We start from the raw sequence: 20,176 nt of genomic DNA on the forward strand, positions 1-20,176 counted from the left end.
AGCTGTGGGGCTGGATGGTCACTTATGGGGAAGCTGTGGGGCTGGAGGTTCACTTATGGGGCTGGAGGGGGCACTTATGGGGCAGCTGTGGGGCTGGGTGGTCACTTATGGGGAAGCTGTGGGGCTGGAGGTTCACTTATGGGGCTGGAGGGGGCGCTTATGGGGCTGGGCTGGCACTTGTGGGGCAGCCCCACGGCGCAGAGGACAGACAGAGAACAGACGGACGGACGGACGGACGGACAGCACTGCGTTTATTGGCGCTGCAGGCAGCGAGGCGACACCTGTGGGAAACAGAGCCCAAATCCCCCATTTCAGCCCAAAATTTGGCCCCAAATCCCCCAAAATCACCCCAAAATCGGCCCCAAAATCCTCAAATCTCACCCCAAAATTTGGCCCCAAATTCCCAAATTTCAGCCCAAAAATGTCTCCCAAATCCCCCAAAATCGCCCCAAAAGAGCCCCCAAAATCCTCAAGTCTCACCCCCAAATTTTGTCCCAAAATCCCCAAATTTCACCCTAAAAATGGCTGCCAGAATCCCCAAATTTCACCCCAAAAATCGGCCCCAAAATTCACAAATTTCATCCCAAAAAAGAGCCCCAAAATCCTCAAATTTCACCCCAAAATTTGGCCCCAAATCCCCAAATTTGACCCCAAAAAAGACCCCAAAATCCTCAAATCTCACCCCCAAATTTTGTCCCAAAAATCCCCCATTTCAGCCCAAAATTGGTCCCCAAATCTTCAAATTTCACCCCAAAAATGAGCCCCAAAATCCTCAAATTTCACCCCAAAAATCGGCCCCAAAATTCCCAAATTTCACCCTAAAAAAGAGCCCCCAAATCCTCAAATTTCACCCTAAAAATCAGCCCCAAAATTCCCAAATTTCACCCCAAAATCAGCCCCAAAATCCTCAAATTTCACCCCAAAATTCAGCCCCAAAATTCCCAAATTTCATCCCCAAAAAGCCCCCAAATCTTCAAATTTCACCCCAAAAATCGGCCCCAAAATTCCCAAATTTCACCCCAAAAAAGAGCCCTGAAATCCTCAAATTTCACCCCAAAAATCGGCCCCAAAATCAGCCCCAAAATCCTCAAATTTCACCCCAAAAATCAGCCCCCAAATCCCCAAATTTGACCCCAAAAAAGACCCCAAAATCCTCAAATTTCAACCTAAATAAATGGCCCCAAAATCCCCAAATTTCACCCCAAAAAACAGCCCCAAAATCCTCAAATCTCACCCCCAAATTTTGTCCCAAAATCCCCCCATTTCAGCCCAAAATTGGTCCCCAAATCTTCAAATTTCACCCCAAAAATGAGCCCCAAAATCCTCAAATTTCAACCTAAATAAATGGTCCAAAGCCCCAAATTTCACCCCAAAAAAGAGCCCAAAATCCTCAAATTTCACCCTAAAAAATGGCCCCAAAATCCTCAGGTTTCACCCCAAAAATCGGCCCCAAAATTCCCAAATTTCACCCCAAAAAAGAGCCCCAAAATCAGCCCCAAAATCCTCAAATTTCACCCCAAAATTTGGCCCCAAATCCCCAAATTTGACCCCAAAAAAGAGCCCCAAAATCCCCAAATTTCACCCCCAAAACGACCCCAAAATCGTAAAGCCGACCCCAAAATCCCAAAAACTGACCCCAAAAAACCCCAAAAACCCCAAAAAGCCCCCAAAAGCCCCAAATCCCCACCTCTCACCCCAACGCTGCTCTGCGCTGCTCCTCATTGCGGCACTGCAGGAGAGACAACACTGCTGCCCCATAGCGCCCCATAAGTGACCCATAGCTGCCCCATAGCCGCCCCATAGCTGCCCCATATCCACCCCATAGCTGCCCCATAAGTGACACATAGATACCACATAGCTGCCCCATAGCTGCCCCATAGATACCCCATAGCTGCCCCATAGCACCCCATAGCTGCCCCATAAATGCCCCATACCTGCCCCATAGATACCCCATAGCTGCCCCATAGCTGCCCCATAAGTGACCCATAGCTGCCCCATGGCTGCCCCATAAGTGACCCATAGCTGCCCCATAGCTGCCCCATAAGTGACCCATAGCTGCCCTACAGCGCCCCATAGCTGCCCCATAGCTGCCCCATAGATACCCCATAGCTGCCCCATAGCACCCCATAGCTGCCCCATAAATGCCCCATACCTGCCCCATAGATACCCCATAGCTGCCCCATAGCTGCCCCATAAGTGACCCATAGCTGCCCCATGGCTGCCCCATAAGTGACCCATAGCTGCCCCATAGCTGCCCCATAAGTGACCCATAGCTGCCCTACAGCGCCCCATAGCTGCCCCATAGCTGCCCCATAGATACCCCATAGCTGCCCCATAGCACCCCATAGCTGCCCCATAAATGCCCCATACCTGCCCCATAGATACCCCATAGCTGCCCCATAGCTGCCCCATAAGTGACCCATAGCTGCCCCATGGCTGCCCCATAAGTGACCCATAGCTGCCCCATAGCTGCCCCATAAGTGACCCATAGCTGCCCTACAGCGCCCCATAGCTGCCCCATAGCTGCCCCATAGATACTCCATGGCTGCCCCATAGCTGCCCCATAGGTGCCCCATAGATACCCCATAGCTGCCCCATAGCTGCCCCATAAGTGACCCATAGCTGCCCCATAGCTGCCCCATAGCTGCCCCATAGATACCCCATAGCTGCCCCATAGATACCTCATAGCTGCCCCATAGATACCCCATGGCTGACACATAGCTGCCCCATACGTGCCCCATAGATACCCCATAGCTGCCCCATAGCGCCCCATAGCTGCCCCATAGCTGCCCCATAGCGCCCCATAGATACCCCATGGCTGCCGCATAGCTGCCCTATAGATGCCCCATATCCAACCCATACCCCCATACCCACCCCATAACCCCATGCCCCCATACCACCCCATTCCCACCCCATTCCCACCCCATTCCCACCCCATACCCACCCCATAGAACCCCACACCCACCCCATACCACCCCATAGAACCCCATTCCCACCCCATTCCCACCCCATACCACCCCATACCCACCCCATAGAACCCCATACCACCCCATAGAACCCCATATCCACCCCATACCACCCCATACCACCCCATATCCACCCCATATCCACCCCATAACCCCATACCCACCCCATAACCACCCCATAGAACCCCATATCCACCCCATACCACCCCATACCCACCCCATAACCACCCCATAGAACCCCATATCCACCCCATAGAGCCCCATACCCACCCCATACCCCCATACCCACCCCATAGAACCCCATATCCACCCCATACCACCCCATAGAACCCAATATCCACCCCATACCCCCATACCCACCCCATATCACCCCATAGAACCCCACACCCACCCCATACCACCCCATACCACCCCATATCCACCCCATAGAACCCCACACCCACCCCATACCACCCCATATCCACCCCATAGAACCCCATACCACCCCATAGAACCCCACACCCACCACATACCACCCCATAGAACCCCATACCACCCCATATCCACCCCATACCACCCCATAGAACCCCATACCACCCCATACCACCCCATATCCACCCCATATCCACCCCATAACCCCATACCCACCCCATACCACCCCATAGAACCCCATATCCACCCCATATCCACCCCATACCCACCCCATACCCACCCCATATCACCCCATAGAACCCCATATCCACCCCATACCCCCATACCCACCCCATATCACCCCATAGAACCCCACACCCACCCCATACCACCCCATAGAACCCCATATCCACCCCATATCCACCCATAGAACCCCATACCCCCATACCCACCCCATACCCACCCCATATCCACCCCATACCACCCCATAGAACCCCATATCCACCCCATATCCACCCATAGAACCCCATACCCCCATACCCACCCCATACCCACCCCATATCCACCCCATACCACCCCATAGAACCCCATACCCACCCCATAGAACCCCATACCACCCCATAGAACCCCATACCCACCCCATAGAACCCCATACCCACCCCATACCCCCATATCACCCCATACCCCCATACCCACCCCATATCCACCCCATACCCACCCCATAGAACCCCACACCCACCCCGTACCCCCTTATCCACCCCATACCCACCCCATACCCCCATACCCACCCCATACCACACCATATCCACCCCATACCCCCATACCACCCCATAGAACCCCATACCCACCCCATAGAACCCCATACCCACCCCATACCACCCCATAGAACCCCATATCCACCCCATATCCACCCCATACCCACCCCATACCACCCCATAGAACCCCACACCCATCCCATACCACCCCATACCACCCCATACCACCCCATATCCACCCCATACCACCCCATATCCACCCCATACCACCCCATAGAACCCCATAGAACCCCATATCCACCCCATACCACCCCATACCACCGCATACCCACCCCATACCACCCCATAGAACCCCACACCCATCCCATACCCCCACACCCACCCCATACCCACCCCATAGAACCCCACACCCACCCCATATCACCCCATAGAACCCCATACCCACCCCACACCCACCCCATACCACCCCATAGAACCCCATACCCACCCCATACCACCCCACACCCACCCCATACCACCCCATAGAACCCCATATCCACCCCATACCACCCCATACCACCCCATACCCACCCCATAGAACCCCATACCACCCCATACCACCCCATAGAGCCCCATACCCACCCCACACCCACCCCATACCACCCCATAGAACCCCATACCCACCCCATACCACCCCATAGAACCCCACACCCACCCCATACCACCCCATAGAACCCCGTATCCACCCCATATCCACCCCATACCACCCCATACCACCCCATACCCACCCCATAGAACCCCATACCACCCCATACCACCCCATAGAGCCCCATACCCACCCCACACCCACCCCATACCACCCCAGAGAACCCCATACCACCCCAAAGAACCTCATACCCACCCCATACCCCCATATCCACCCCATACCCACCCCATACCCCCATATCCACCCCATACCACCCCATATCCCCATACCCACCCCATACCCACCCCATACCCCCATACCCACCCCATATCCTCCCCACAGCCCCATTTCTCACCCCTGACGTCCAGCCTGCACTCGGTGGTGGCCTCCCCCATCTCATTGACGGCCCTGCAGCCGTAGGTGCCGCCGTCGAAGGGCCCGGGCCGGCGGATGAGCAGGGACAGCACCCCCATGCCGTGGCGGGACAGGAATTTGGGGTCGGCCCCGATCTCCACGCTGTTCTTCAGCCACGTCACCTTGGGCTGCGAAACCCCAAATGTGTCCTGGGTCATACAGACCCCATAGATGCCCCATACAGACCCCAGAGATGCCCCATACAGACCCCATAGCCATCACATACAGACCCCATAGATGCCCCATACAGACCCCATAGATGCCCCATACAGACCCCATAGCCATCCCATACAGACCCCATAGATGCCCCATACAGACCCCATAGATGCCCCATACAGACCCCATAGATGCCCCATACAGACCCCATAGCCATCCCATACAAACCCCATAGATGCCCCATACAGGCCCCATAGCCATCCCATACAAACCCCATAGATGCCCCATACAGACCCCATAGACACCCCATAGCCACCCCATACATATCCCATAGATATCCCATAAACACCCCATAGCGACCCCACAAAGACCCCATAGAGACCCCATAACTGCCACATAGTGAGCCATCAACCAGCCCATAGATACTCCATAGCTGCCACATAGTGAGCCATCAACCAGACCATCGCTGCCACAAAGTGAGCCATCAACCAGCCCATAGATACTCCATAGCTGCCACATAGTGATCCTCTAACCATCCAATAGCCCAGAGCTGCCACATAGTGAGCCATCAACCAGCCCCATAGGTACCCCATACCTGCCACATAGTGATCCCATAGCAATCCCATAGCTGCCCCATACAGACCCCAGAGACACCCCATAGCCATCCCATACACACCCCATAGATAACCCATAGAGACCCCATAGCCATCCCATACATATCCCATAGATATCCCATAAAGACCCCATAGAGACCCCATAACTGCCACATAGTGAGCCATTCACCACCCCATACATACTCCATAGCTGCCACATAGTGAGCCTATAAACATCCACTAGCCCGGAGCTGCCACATAATGAGCTATTCACCAGCCCATAAAGACCCCATAGCTGCCACATACTGATCCTCTAACCATCCGATAGCCAAGAGCTGCCACAAAGTGAGCCATCAACCAGCCCATAGAGACCCCATAGCTGCCACATGGTGACCCTGCAATCAGCCCAACGCTGCCACATAGTGAGCCATCAACCAGCCCCATAGCTACCCCACAGCTGCCACATACTGATCCTATAGCAATCCCATAGCTGCCCCACGGCTGCCACATAGTGATCCTACATCTGCCCCATAGCTGCCCCACAGCTGCCCCATGCCGTGGCGGGACAGGAATTTGGGGTCGGCCCCGATCTCGACGCTGTTCTTCAGCCACGTCACCTTGGGCTGCGAAACCCCAAACGTGTCCCAGGTCATCCCATACAGACCCCATAGATGCCCCATACAGACCCCAGAGAGACCTCATACAGACCCCATACAGACCCCATAGCCATGCCATACAAACCCCATAGATGCCCCATACAGACCCCACAGAGACCCCATACAGACCCCATAGATGCCCCATACAGACCCCATAGATGCCCCATACAAACCCCATAGATGCCCCATACAGACCCCATAGATGCCCCATACAGACCCCATAGATGCCCCATACAGACCCCATAGCCATCCCATACAGACCCCATAGATGCCCCATACAAACCCCATAGATGCCCCATACAGACCCCATAGATGCCCCATACAGACCCCATAGATGCCCCATACAGACCCCATAGCCAACCCATACAAACCCCATAGATGCCCCATACAAACCCCATAGATGCCCCATACAGACCCCATAGATGCCCCATACAAACCCCATAGATGCCCCATACAGACTCCATAGCCATCCCATACAAACCCCATAGATGCCCCATACAGACTCCATAGCCATCCCATACAAACCCCATAGATGCCCCATACAGACCCCATAGACACCCCATAGCCATCCCATACATATCCCATAGATATCCCATAAACACCCCATAGCGACCCCACAAACACCCCATAGAGACCCCATAACTGCCACATAGTGAGCCATCAACCAGCCCATAGATACTCCATAGCTGCCACATAGTGAGCCATCAACCAGACCATCGCTGCCAAATACTGAGCTATGCCCCAGCCCTATAGGTACCCCCAAACCTGCCACATAGTGATCCTATAGCAATCCCATAGCTGCCCCATAGAGACCCCATAGAGACCCCATAGCTGCCACATAGTGAGCCATCCACCAGCCCATAGATACTCCATAGCTGCCACATAGTGAGCCATCAACCAACCCATAGATACTCCATAGCTGCCACATAGTGAGCCATCAACCAGCCCATAGATACTCCATAGCTGCCACATAGTGACCCTATAAACACCCAATAACCCACAGCTGCCACATAGTGAGCCTCCAGCCATCCCATTGCTGCCCCACAGCTGCCACATAGTGATCCCACGCAGATCCCATAACTGCCCCATAACTGACCCACAACCCCATAACCCCCGACCCCATAGGACCCCATAACCACCCCATAGGACCCCACAGGACCCCATAGCTGCCCCATAGCCACCCCATAACCACCCCATAGGACCCCATAAGCACCCCATAAGCACCCCATAAGCACCCCATAAGCACCCCATAACCGCCCCATAACCACCCCATAGGACCCCATAACCACCCCATAACCGCCCCATAACCACCCCATAACCACCCCATAACCACCCCATAAGCACCCCATAAGCACCCCATAGGACCCCACAGGACCCCACAGAACCCCATAGAACCCCATAACCACCCCTTAGACCCCACAGGACCCCATAGGGCCCCATAGCTGCCCCATAACCACCCCATAACCACCCCATAACCACCCCATAACCACCCCATAACCACCCCATAGGACCCCACAGGACCCCACAGGACCCCATAGCTGCCCCATAACCACCCCATAGGACCCCATAACCACCCCATAGGACCCCATAAGGACCCCATAGCTGCCCCATAACCACCCCATAGGACCCCATAGGACCTCACAGAACCCCATAGGACCCCATAACCACCCCATAACCACCCCATAACCACCCCATAGCTGCCCCATAGGACCCCACACCTTGGGGTGTCCCCGCACGGCGCAGTTCAAGGTCACTGTGTACCCCAGAACCACCCCATAACCACCCCATAGGACCCCACAGGACCCCACAGGACCCCATAGCTGCCCCATAACCACCCCATAGGACCCCATAACCACCCCATAGGACCCCATAAGGACCCCATAGGGCCCCATAACCACCCCATAACCACCCCATAACCACCCCATAACCACCCCATAACCCCACACCTTGGGGTGTCCCCGCACAGCACAGTTGAGGGTCACTGTGTACCCCATAACCACCCCATAACCACCCCATAACCACCCCATAGGACCCCATAGGACCCCATAGGACCCCATAACCACCCCATAACCCCACACGTTGGGGTGTCCCCGCACGGCGCAGTTCAGGGTCACTGTGTACCCCAGAACCACCCCATAACCGCCCCATAAGGACCCCATAGAACCCCATAACCACCCCACAGGACCCCACAGGACCCCACAGGACCCCATAGGACCCCATAACCACCCCATAGGACCCCATAAACACCCCATAACCGCCCCATACGACCCCATAGGACCCCACAGAACCCCATAGCTGCCCCATAACCACCCCATAGGACCCCATAACCACCCCATAACCACCCCATAGGACCCCATAACCACCCCATAACCACCCCATAGGACCCCATAAGGACCCCATAGCTGCCCCATAACCACCCCATAGGACCCCATAGGACCCCACAGAACCCCATAGGACCCCATAACCACCCCATAGGACCCCATAGCTGCCCCATAACCACCCCATAGGACCCCATAGGACCCCACAGAACCCCATAGGACCCCATAACCACCCCATAACCACCCCATAAGGACCCCATAGAACCCCATAGAACCCCATAGGACCCCATAACCGCCCCATAACCGCCCCATAACCACCCCATAACCACCCCATAACCACCCCATAACCACCCCATAAGCACCCCATAAGCACCCCATAAGCACCCCATAGGACCCCATAACCACCCCATAACCGCCCCATAACCACCCCATAAGCACCCCATAAGCACCCCATAACCGCCCCATAACCGCCCCATAACCACCCCATAAGCACCCCATAACCGCCCCATAACCGCCCCATAACCACCCCATAAGCACCCCATAACCACCCCATAACCACCCCATAAGCACCCCATAAGCACCCCATAACCACCCCATAACCGCCCCATAACCACCCCATAGGACCCCATAACCACCCCATAACCGCCCCATAACCACCCCATAAGCACCCCATAACCACCCCATAACCACCCCATAAGCACCCCATAAGCACCCCATAACCGCCCCATAACCGCCCCATAACCACCCCATAGGACCCCATAACCACCCCATAACCGCCCCATAACCACCCCATAACCACCCCATAACCACCCCATAAGCACCCCATAAGCACCCCATAAGCACCCCATAGGACCCCACAGGACCCCACAGAACCCCATAGAACCCCATAACCACCCCTTAGACCCCACAGGACCCCATAGGGCCCCATAACCACCCCATAACCACCCCATAACCACCCCATAACCACCCCATAACCACCCCATAGGACCCCACAGGACCCCACAGGACCCCATAGCTGCCCCATAACCACCCCATAGGACCCCATAACCACCCCATAGGACCCCATAAGGACCCCATAGCTGCCCCATAACCACCCCATAGGACCCCATAGGACCTCACAGAACCCCATAGGACCCCATAACCACCCCATAACCACCCCATAACCACCCCATAGCTGCCCCATAGGACCCCACACCTTGGGGTGTCCCCGCACGGCGCAGTTCAAGGTCACTGTGTACCCCAGAACCACCCCATAACCACCCCATAGGACCCCACAGGACCCCACAGGACCCCATAGCTGCCCCATAACCACCCCATAGGACCCCATAACCACCCCATAGGACCCCATAAGGACCCCATAGGGCCCCATAACCACCCCATAACCACCCCATAACCACCCCATAACCACCCCATAACCCCACACCTTGGGGTGTCCCCGCACAGCACAGTTGAGGGTCACTGTGTACCCCATAACCACCCCATAACCACCCCATAACCACCCCATAGGACCCCATAGGACCCCATAGGACCCCATAACCACCCCATAACCCCACACGTTGGGGTGTCCCCGCACGGCGCAGTTCAGGGTCACTGTGTACCCCAGAACCACCCCATAACCGCCCCATAAGGACCCCATAGAACCCCATAACCACCCCACAGGACCCCACAGGACCCCACAGGACCCCATAGGACCCCATAACCACCCCATAGGACCCCATAAACACCCCATAACCGCCCCATACGACCCCATAGGACCCCACAGAACCCCATAGCTGCCCCATAACCACCCCATAGGACCCCATAACCACCCCATAACCACCCCATAGGACCCCATAACCACCCCATAACCACCCCATAGGACCCCATAAGGACCCCATAGCTGCCCCATAACCACCCCATAGGACCCCATAGGACCCCACAGAACCCCATAGGACCCCATAACCACCCCATAGGACCCCATAGCTGCCCCATAACCACCCCATAGGACCCCATAGGACCCCACAGAACCCCATAGGACCCCATAACCACCCCATAACCACCCCATAAGGACCCCATAGAACCCCATAGAACCCCATAGGACCCCATAACCGCCCCATAACCGCCCCATAACCACCCCATAACCACCCCATAACCACCCCATAACCACCCCATAAGCACCCCATAAGCACCCCATAAGCACCCCATAGGACCCCATAACCACCCCATAACCGCCCCATAACCACCCCATAAGCACCCCATAAGCACCCCATAACCGCCCCATAACCGCCCCATAACCACCCCATAAGCACCCCATAACCGCCCCATAACCGCCCCATAACCACCCCATAAGCACCCCATAACCACCCCATAACCACCCCATAAGCACCCCATAAGCACCCCATAACCACCCCATAACCGCCCCATAACCACCCCATAGGACCCCATAACCACCCCATAACCACCCCATAAGCACCCCATAAGCACCCCATAACCGCCCCATAACCGCCCCATAACCACCCCACAGGACCCCACAGGACCCCACAGGACCCCATAGGACCCCATAACCACCCCATAGGACCCCATAAACGCCCCATAACCGCCCCATACGACCCCATAGGACCCCACAGAACCCCATAGCTGCCCCATAACCACCCCATAGGACCCCATAACCACCCCATAACCACCCCATAAGGACCCCATAAGGACCTCATAGGACCCCATAGGACCCCATAGCTGCCCCATAAGGACCCCATAGGACCCCATAGGACCCCATAGGACCCCATAGGACCCCATAGCTGCCCCATAAGGACCCCATAACCACCCCATAGGACCCCATACGACCCCATAGGACCCCATAAGGACCCTATAACCACCCCATAACCACCACATAAGGACCCCATAACCACCCCATAACCACCCCACAGGACCCCATAGGACCCCATAACCACCCCATAACCACCCCATAGCCCCACACCTTGGGGTGTCCCCGCACAGCACAGTTGAGGGTCACTGTGTACCCCAGAACCACCCCATAACCACCCCATAACCACCCCATAGGACCCCATAACCGCCCCATAACCGCCCCATAACCACCCCATAGGACTCCATAAGGACCCCATAAACCACCCCATAGCTGCCCCATAGGACCCCACACCTTGGGGTGTCCCCGCACGGCGCAGTTCAAGGTCACTGTGTACCCCAGAACCACCCCATAACCACCCCATAGGACCCCATAACCACCCCATAGAACCCCATAACCACCCCATACGACCCCATAACCACCCCATAACCGCCCCATAACCGCCCCATAGGACCCCATAGAACCCCATAACCACCCCATAACCGCCCCATAACCACCCCATAGCCCCAGACCTTGGGGTGTCCCCGCACGGCGCAGTTCAAGGTCACTGTGTACCCCATAACCACCCCATAACCACCCCATAACCACCCCATAGGACCCCATAGCTGCCCCATAACCACCCCATAACCACCCCATAGGACCCCACACCTTGGGGTGTCCCCGCACAGCGCAGTTGAGGGTCACTGTGTACCCCGCCACCACGCTGCGATCCACCAATGGGGTCAGGAAGGTGGGGGCTGCGCGCAGATCGCGCTCCTTGAAGGGCACCGCTTTTAGGGTCAGACCTGGGGGGAGCAAACAACCCCATAAGTGACCCCATAACCCCATATGGGACCCATTAACCCCATAAGTGACCCCATAACCCCACACGAGACCCGTTAACCCCATAACCGACCCCAAAACCCCATAAGTGACCTCATAACCCCATAGGAGACCCCATAACCCCATAAGTGACCCCATAACCCCATTAGTGACCCCATAACCCCATAAGTGACCCCATAACCCCACACGAGACCCGTTAACCCCATAACCGACCCCAAAACCCCATAAGTGACCCCATAACCCCATAAGTGACCCCATAACCCCACACGAGACCCGTTAACCCCATAACCAACCCCAAAACCCCATAAGGGACCCCATAACACCATAAGTGACCCCATAACCCCACACGAGACCCGTTAACCCCATAACCGACCCCAAAACCCCATAAGTGACCCCATAACCCCATACGTGACCCCATAACCCCACACGAGACCCGTTAACCCCATAACCGACCCCAAAACCCCATAAGTGACCCCATAACCCCATAAGGGACCCCATAACCCCATAGGAGACCCGTTAACCCCATAACCGACCCCAAAACCCCATAAGTGACCCCATAACCCCATAAGTGACCCCATAACCCCACACGAGACCCGTTAACCCCATAACCGACCCCAAAACCCCTTAAGTGACCCCATAACCCCACAGGAGACCCGTTAACCCCATAACCGACCCCAAAACCCCATAAGGGACCCCATAACCCCACAGGAGACCCCATAACCCCATAACTGACCCCAAAACCCCATAAGTGACCTCATAACCCCATAGGAGACCCCATAACCCCATAAGTGACCCCATAACCCCACAGGAGACCCATTAACACCATAACCGACCCCATAACCCCACACGTGACCCCATAACCCCATATGAGACCTGTTAACACCATCAGGGACCCCACAACCCCATAACTGACCCCATAAACTCATACCTGACCCCATAACCCCATACCTGACCCCATATCCCCATAAGTGACCCCATAACCCCATAAGTGACCCCATAACCCCATAACCGACCCCATAACCGACCCCATAACCCCATAAGTGACCCCATAAGGACCCCACAGCCCCTCGTTGCCATGCAGGCAGTATTATGGGATGTGCCCGGCTCCTGGCTCCGCCCACAACCCCACAGACCCCACGACCCCATAACCCCATACCTGACCCCATAACCCCATATCTGACCCCATAACCCCATACCTGACCCCATAACCGACCCCATAACCCCATAAGCGACCCCATATCCCTATATCTGACCCCATAACCCCCAAGTGACCCCACGACCCCACAAGGACCCCATAGGTGATGTGTGCAGTATTATGGGATGTGCCCGGCTCCTGGCTCCGCCCACAACCTCACAGACCCCATGACCCCATTCCTCCATACCTGACCCCATAACCCCATATCTGACCCCATAAGCGACCCCATAACCCCATAGACGGACCCTCCTTGCCATGCAGGCAGTATTATGGGATGTGCCCGGCTCCTGGCTCCGCCCACAACCCCACAGACCCCATGACCCCATTCCTCCATATCTGACCCCACAACCCCATAAGCGACCCCATAAGCGACCCCACATCCCCTTGTTGCCATGCAGGCAGTATTATGGGATGTGCCCGGCTCCTGACTCCGCCCACAACCCCACAGACCCCACGACCCCATTCCTCCATATCTCACCCCATAACCCCATACCTGACCCCATAACTGACCCCACAACCCCATAACCGACCCCATAACCGACCCCACAACCCCATAAGGACCCCATAATCCCATAAGGACCCCATAGACGGACCCTCCTTGCCATGCAGGCAGTATTATGGGATGTGCCCGGCTCCTGGCTCCGCCCACAACCCCACAGACCCCACGACCCCATACCTCCATATCTGACCCCATAACCCCATATCTGACCCCATAACCCCATAAGTGACCCCATAACTCCATAAGTGACCCCATAACCCCATACGAGACCCGTTAACCCCATCAGGGACCCCAAAGCCCCATAAGTGACCCCATAACCCCATAGGAGACCCGTTAACCCCATAACCGACCCCAAAACCCCATAAGGGACCCCATAACCCCATAGGAGACCCATTAACCCCATAACCGACCCCAAAAACCCATAAGGGACCCCATAACCCCATAAGTGACCCCATAACCACATAGGAGACCCCATAACCCCATAGGAGACCCGTTAACCCCATAACCAACCCCATAACCCCATACATGACCCCAAACCCCATACCTGACCCCATAACCCCACACGTGACCCCATAACCCCATATGAGACCCGTTAACACCATCAGGGACCCCACAACCCCATAACTGACCCCATAAACTCATACCTGACCCCATAAGCCCATACCTTACCCCATATCCCCATAAATAACCCCATATCCCCATAAGTGACCCCATAACCCCATAAGTGACCCCATAACCCCATAAGGGACCCCATAACCCTATACATGACCCCAAAACCCCATACCTGACCTCATAACCCCATAACCGACCCCATAACCGACCCCATAACCCCATAAGCGACCCCATAAGTGACCCCACAGCCCCTCGTTGCCATGCAGGCAGTATTATGGGATGTGCCCGGCTCCTGGCTCCGCCCACAACCCCACAGACCCCAGCTCCCCACTCCTCCATATCTGACCCCATAACCCCATACCTGACCCCATAACCGACCCCATAACCCCATAAGCGACCCCATATCCCTATATCTGACCCCATAACCCCCAAGTGACCCCACGACCCCACAAGGATCCACTAGATGATGCGCGCAGTATTATGGGATGTGCCCGGCTCCGGACTCCGCCCACAACCCCACAGACCCCACGACCCCATTCCTCCATAGCTGACCCCATAACCCCATATCTGACCCCATAACCGACCCCACAACCCCATAACCGACCCCATAACCCCACAGATGACCCCATAAGGACCCCCTAGGTGATGTGTGCAGTATTATGGGATGTGCCCGGCTCCTGGCTCCGCCCACAACCCCACAGACCCCAGCTCCCCATTCCTCCATATCTGACCCCATAACCCCATACCTGACCCCATAACCCCATATCTGACCCCATAACCCCATACCTGACCCCATAACCCCATAAGTGACCCCATAACCCCATATCTGACCCCATAAGCGACCCCACAACCCCATAAGGACCCCACAGCCGGACCCTCGTTGCCATGCAGGCAGTATTATGGGATGTGCCCGGCTCCTGGCTCTGCCCACAACCCCATAACCCCACAACCCCATACTCCATATCTGACCCCATAACCGACCCCATAACCCCATAAGCGACCCCATAACCCCACAGATGACCCCATAAGGACCCCCTAGGTGATGTGTGCAGTATTATGGGATGTGCCCGGCTCCTGGCTCCGCCCACAACCCCACAGACCCCAGCTCCCCATTCCTCCATATCTGACCCCATAACCCCATACCTGACCCCATAAGCGACCCCATAACCCCATAACCGACCCCATAACCGACCCCATAACCCCATACCTGACCCCATAACCCCATATCTGACCCCATAACCCCGTATCTGACCCCATAACCCCATACCTGACCCCATAACCCCATATCTGACCCCATAACCCCACACCTGACCCCATAACCCCATACCTGACCCCATAACCCCATATCTGACCCCATAACCCCACACCTGACCCCATAACCCCATACCTGACCCCATAACCCCATATCTGACCCCATAACCCCATACCTGACCCCATAACCCCATATCTGACCCCATAACCCCATACCTGACCCCATAACCCCATAAGTGACCCCATAACCCCATATCTGACCCCATAAGCGACCCCACAACCCCATAAGGACCCCACAGCCGGACCCTCGTTGCCATGCAGGCAGTATTATGGGATGTGCCCGGCTCCTGGCTCTGCCCACAACCCCATAACCCCACAACCCCATACTCCATATCTGACCCCATAACCGACCCCATAACCCCATAAGCGACCCCATAACCCCACAGATGACCCCATAAGGACCCCCTAGGTGATGTGTGCAGTATTATGGGATGTGCCCGGCTCCTGGCTCCGCCCACAACCCCACAGACCCCAGCTCCCCATTCCTCCATATCTGACCCCATAACCCCATACCTGACCCCATAAGCGACCCCATAACCCCATAACCGACCCCATAACCGACCCCATAACCCCATACCTGACCCCATAACCCCATATCTGACCCCATAACCCCGTATCTGACCCCATAACCCCATACCTGACCCCATAACCCCATACCTGACCCCATAACCCCATACCTGACCCCATAAGCGACCCCACAACCCCATAAGGACCCCACAGCCGGACCCTCCTTGCCATGCAGGCAGTATTATGGGATGTGCCCGGCTCCTGGCTCCGCCCACAACCCCACAGACCCCACGACCCCATACCTCCATATCTGACCCCATAACCCCATATCTGACCCCATAACCCCATAAGTGACCCCAAAACCCCATAAGTGACCCCATAACCCCATAGGAGACCCGTTAACCCCCATAACCGACCCCAAAACCCCATAAGGGACCCCATAACCCCATAGGAGACCCATTAACCCCATAACCGACCCCAAAACCCCATAAGGGACCCCATAACCCCATAAGTGACCCCATAACCCCATAAGTGACCCCATAACCCCACATGAGACCCGTTAACCCCATAACCGACCCCATAACCCCATAAGTGACCCCATAACCCCATAGGAGCCCAAAACCCCATATGGGACCCATTAACCCCATCAGGGACCCCATAACCCCATAACCGACCCCAAAACCCCATACCTGACCCCATAACCCCATAAGTGACCCCAAAACCCCATATCTGACCCCATAACCCCATACCTGACCCCATAACCCCATAACCGACCCCATAACCCCATAAGTGTCCCCAAAACCCCATAAGTGACCCCATAACCCCATACGAGACCCGTTAACCCCATCAGGGACCCCATAACCCCAAAACTGACCCCATACCTGACCCCATAACCCCATATCCGACCCCATAAGCGACCCCATAAGGACCCCATAGACGGACCCTCCTTGCCATGCAGGCAGTATAATGGGATGTGCCCGGCTCCTGGCTCCGCCCACAACCCCACAGACCCCACGACCCCATAACCCCATACCTGACCCCATAACCGACCCCATAACCCCATAAGCGACCCCATATCCCTATATCTGACCCCATAACCCCCAAGTGACCCCACAACCCCACAAGGACCCCATAGGTGATGTGTGCAGTATTATGGGATGTGCCCGGCTCCTGGCTCCGCCCACAACCTCACAGACCCCATGACCCCATTCCTCCATACCTGACCCCATAACCCCATACCTGACCCCATAACCGACCCCATAACCCCATATCTGACCCCATAACCGACCCCATAAGGACCCCACAGCCCCTCCTTGCCATGCAGGCAGTATTATGGGATGTGCCCGGCTCCTGGCTCCGCCCCCAACCCCATAACCCCACAACCCCATACTCCATATCTGACCCCATAAGCGACCCCATAACCCCATAAGCGACCCCATAACCCCACAGATGACCCCATAAGGACCCCATAGGTGATGTGTGCAGTATTATGGGATGTGCCCGGCTCCTGGCTCCGCCCACAACCCCACAGACCCCAGCTCCCCATTCCTCCATATCTGACCCCATAACCCCATATCTGACCCCATAAGCGACCCCATAAGTGACCCCATAAGGAGCCCAGATGCGGACCCTCCTTGGCGATGCGCGCAGTATTATGGGATGTGCCCGGCTCCTGGCTCCGCCCACAACCCCACAGACCTCAGATCCCCATGGCCCCACACCTGACCCCATAACCCCATACCTGACCCCATAACCCCATATCTGACCCCATAACCCCATACCTGACCCCATAACCCCACAAGTGACCCCACAACCCCACAAGTGACCCCACATGCGGACCCTCCTTGGCGATGCGCGCAGTATTATGGGATGTGCCCGGCTCCTGGCTCCGCCCACAGACGTTCTCGCTGTACACCCGGAAGCGATACTCGTTGCCCATCACCAGGTCCGACACCACGCAGCGCGTCGGGCGGCTGTGCTCCAGCACCGTGAACCATTCCTGGGTGGGGTCACTTATAGGGTCAGTTATGGGGTCAGGGGGTCGCTTATAGGGTCACTGATGGGGTCAGTTGTGGGGTTATGGGGTCACTTGTGGGGTCACTGGGACACTGAGCAGTGAATGGGGCGGCTGTGCTCCAGCACCGTGAACCACTGCTGGGTGGGGGGCAGGGGGGCGCTTATAGGGTCAGCTATAGGGTCAGTTATGGGGTCAGTTATGGGGTCACTTATAGGGTCAGTTATGGGGTTATGGGGTCAGTTATGGGGTCAGTTATAGGGTCAGTTATGGGGTCAGTTATGGGGTCAGTTATAGGGTTATGGGGTCACTTATAGGGTCAGCTATAGGGTCAGTTATAGGGTTATGGGGTCACTTATAGGGTCAGCTATAGGGTCAGGGGGTCAGTTATGGGGTCAGGGGGTCACTGATGGGGTCACTTGTGGGGTTATGGGGTCACTTGTGGGGTCACTGGGACACTGAGCAGTGAATGGGGCGGCTGTGCTCCAGCACCGTGAACCACTGCTGGGTGGGGGGCAGGGGGGCGCTTATAGGGTCAGCTATAGGGTCAGTTATGGGGTCAGTTATGGGGTCACTTATAGGGTCAGTTATAGGGTTATGGGGTCACTGATGGGGTCACTTGTGGGGTTATGGGGTCACTTGTGGGGTCACTGGGACACTGAGCAGTGAATGGGGCGGCTGTGCTCCAGCACCGTGAACCACTGCTGGGTGGGGGGCAGGGGGTCGCTTATAGGGTCAGGGGATCACTTATAGGGTCAGCTATAGGGTCACTTATAGGGTCACTTATAGGGTCACTTATAGGGTCAGTTATAGGGTCAGTTATAGGGTCAGTTATGGGGTCAGTTATAGGGTCAGTTATGGGGTCGCTTATAGGGTCAGTTATAGGGTCAGTTATGGCGTCACTTATAGGGTCAGGGGGTCACTGATGGGGTCACTGATCAGGTTATGGGGTCACTGATGGGGTCAGGGGGTCACTTATAGGGTCAGTTATAGGGTTATGGGGTCACTTATAGGGTCAGTTATAGGGTTATGGGGTCACTTATAGGGTTATGGGGTCAGTTATAGGGTCAGTTATAGGGTCAGTTATGGGGTCACTGATGGGGTCAGTTATGGGGTCAGTTATAGGGTCAGTTATGGGGTTATGGGGTCAGTTATGGGGTCAGTTATGGGGTCAGTTATGGGGTTATAGGGTCAGTTATGGGGTCAGTTATGGGGTCAGTTATGGGGTCAGTTATGGGGTCAGTTATAGGGTTACTTATAGGGTCACTTATAGGGTCAGTTATGGGGTCAGTTATGGGGTCAGTGATAGGGTCAGTTATAGGGTCAGTTATGGGGTCAGTTATAGGGTCAGTTACAGGGTCAGTTATGGGGTCAGTTATAGGGTCAGTTATAGGGTCAGTTATGGGGTTATGGGGTCAGTTATAGGGTCAGGGGGTCACTTATAGGGTCAGTTATAGGGTCACTG

The 20,176-nt window shown here is 55.9% G+C and overlaps 1 protein-coding gene across 1 annotated transcript in view; it reads right to left on the reverse strand.

The window, feature by feature from the left end:
• Positions 1-234: 234 nt before the first annotated feature.
• The window catches only part of LOC125687666 (myosin-binding protein C, fast-type-like), a gene marked incomplete at its 5' end in the record, with an annotated part of 45,319 nt that continues 25,377 nt past the window's right edge, over positions 235-20,176 (reverse strand). The window contains 5 exon segments of the mRNA XM_048932880.1: positions 235-281; positions 1,688-1,729; positions 5,131-5,317; positions 12,400-12,536; positions 18,537-18,696. Of these exon segments, the coding sequence (XP_048788837.1) occupies positions 1,719-1,729; positions 5,131-5,317; positions 12,400-12,536; positions 18,537-18,696 (495 nt within the window).

This window comes from Lagopus muta, unplaced genomic scaffold (assembly GCF_023343835.1).
Source record: "Lagopus muta isolate bLagMut1 unplaced genomic scaffold, bLagMut1 primary scaffold_143, whole genome shotgun sequence".
Taxonomy (NCBI): Eukaryota; Metazoa; Chordata; class Aves; order Galliformes; family Phasianidae; genus Lagopus; species Lagopus muta.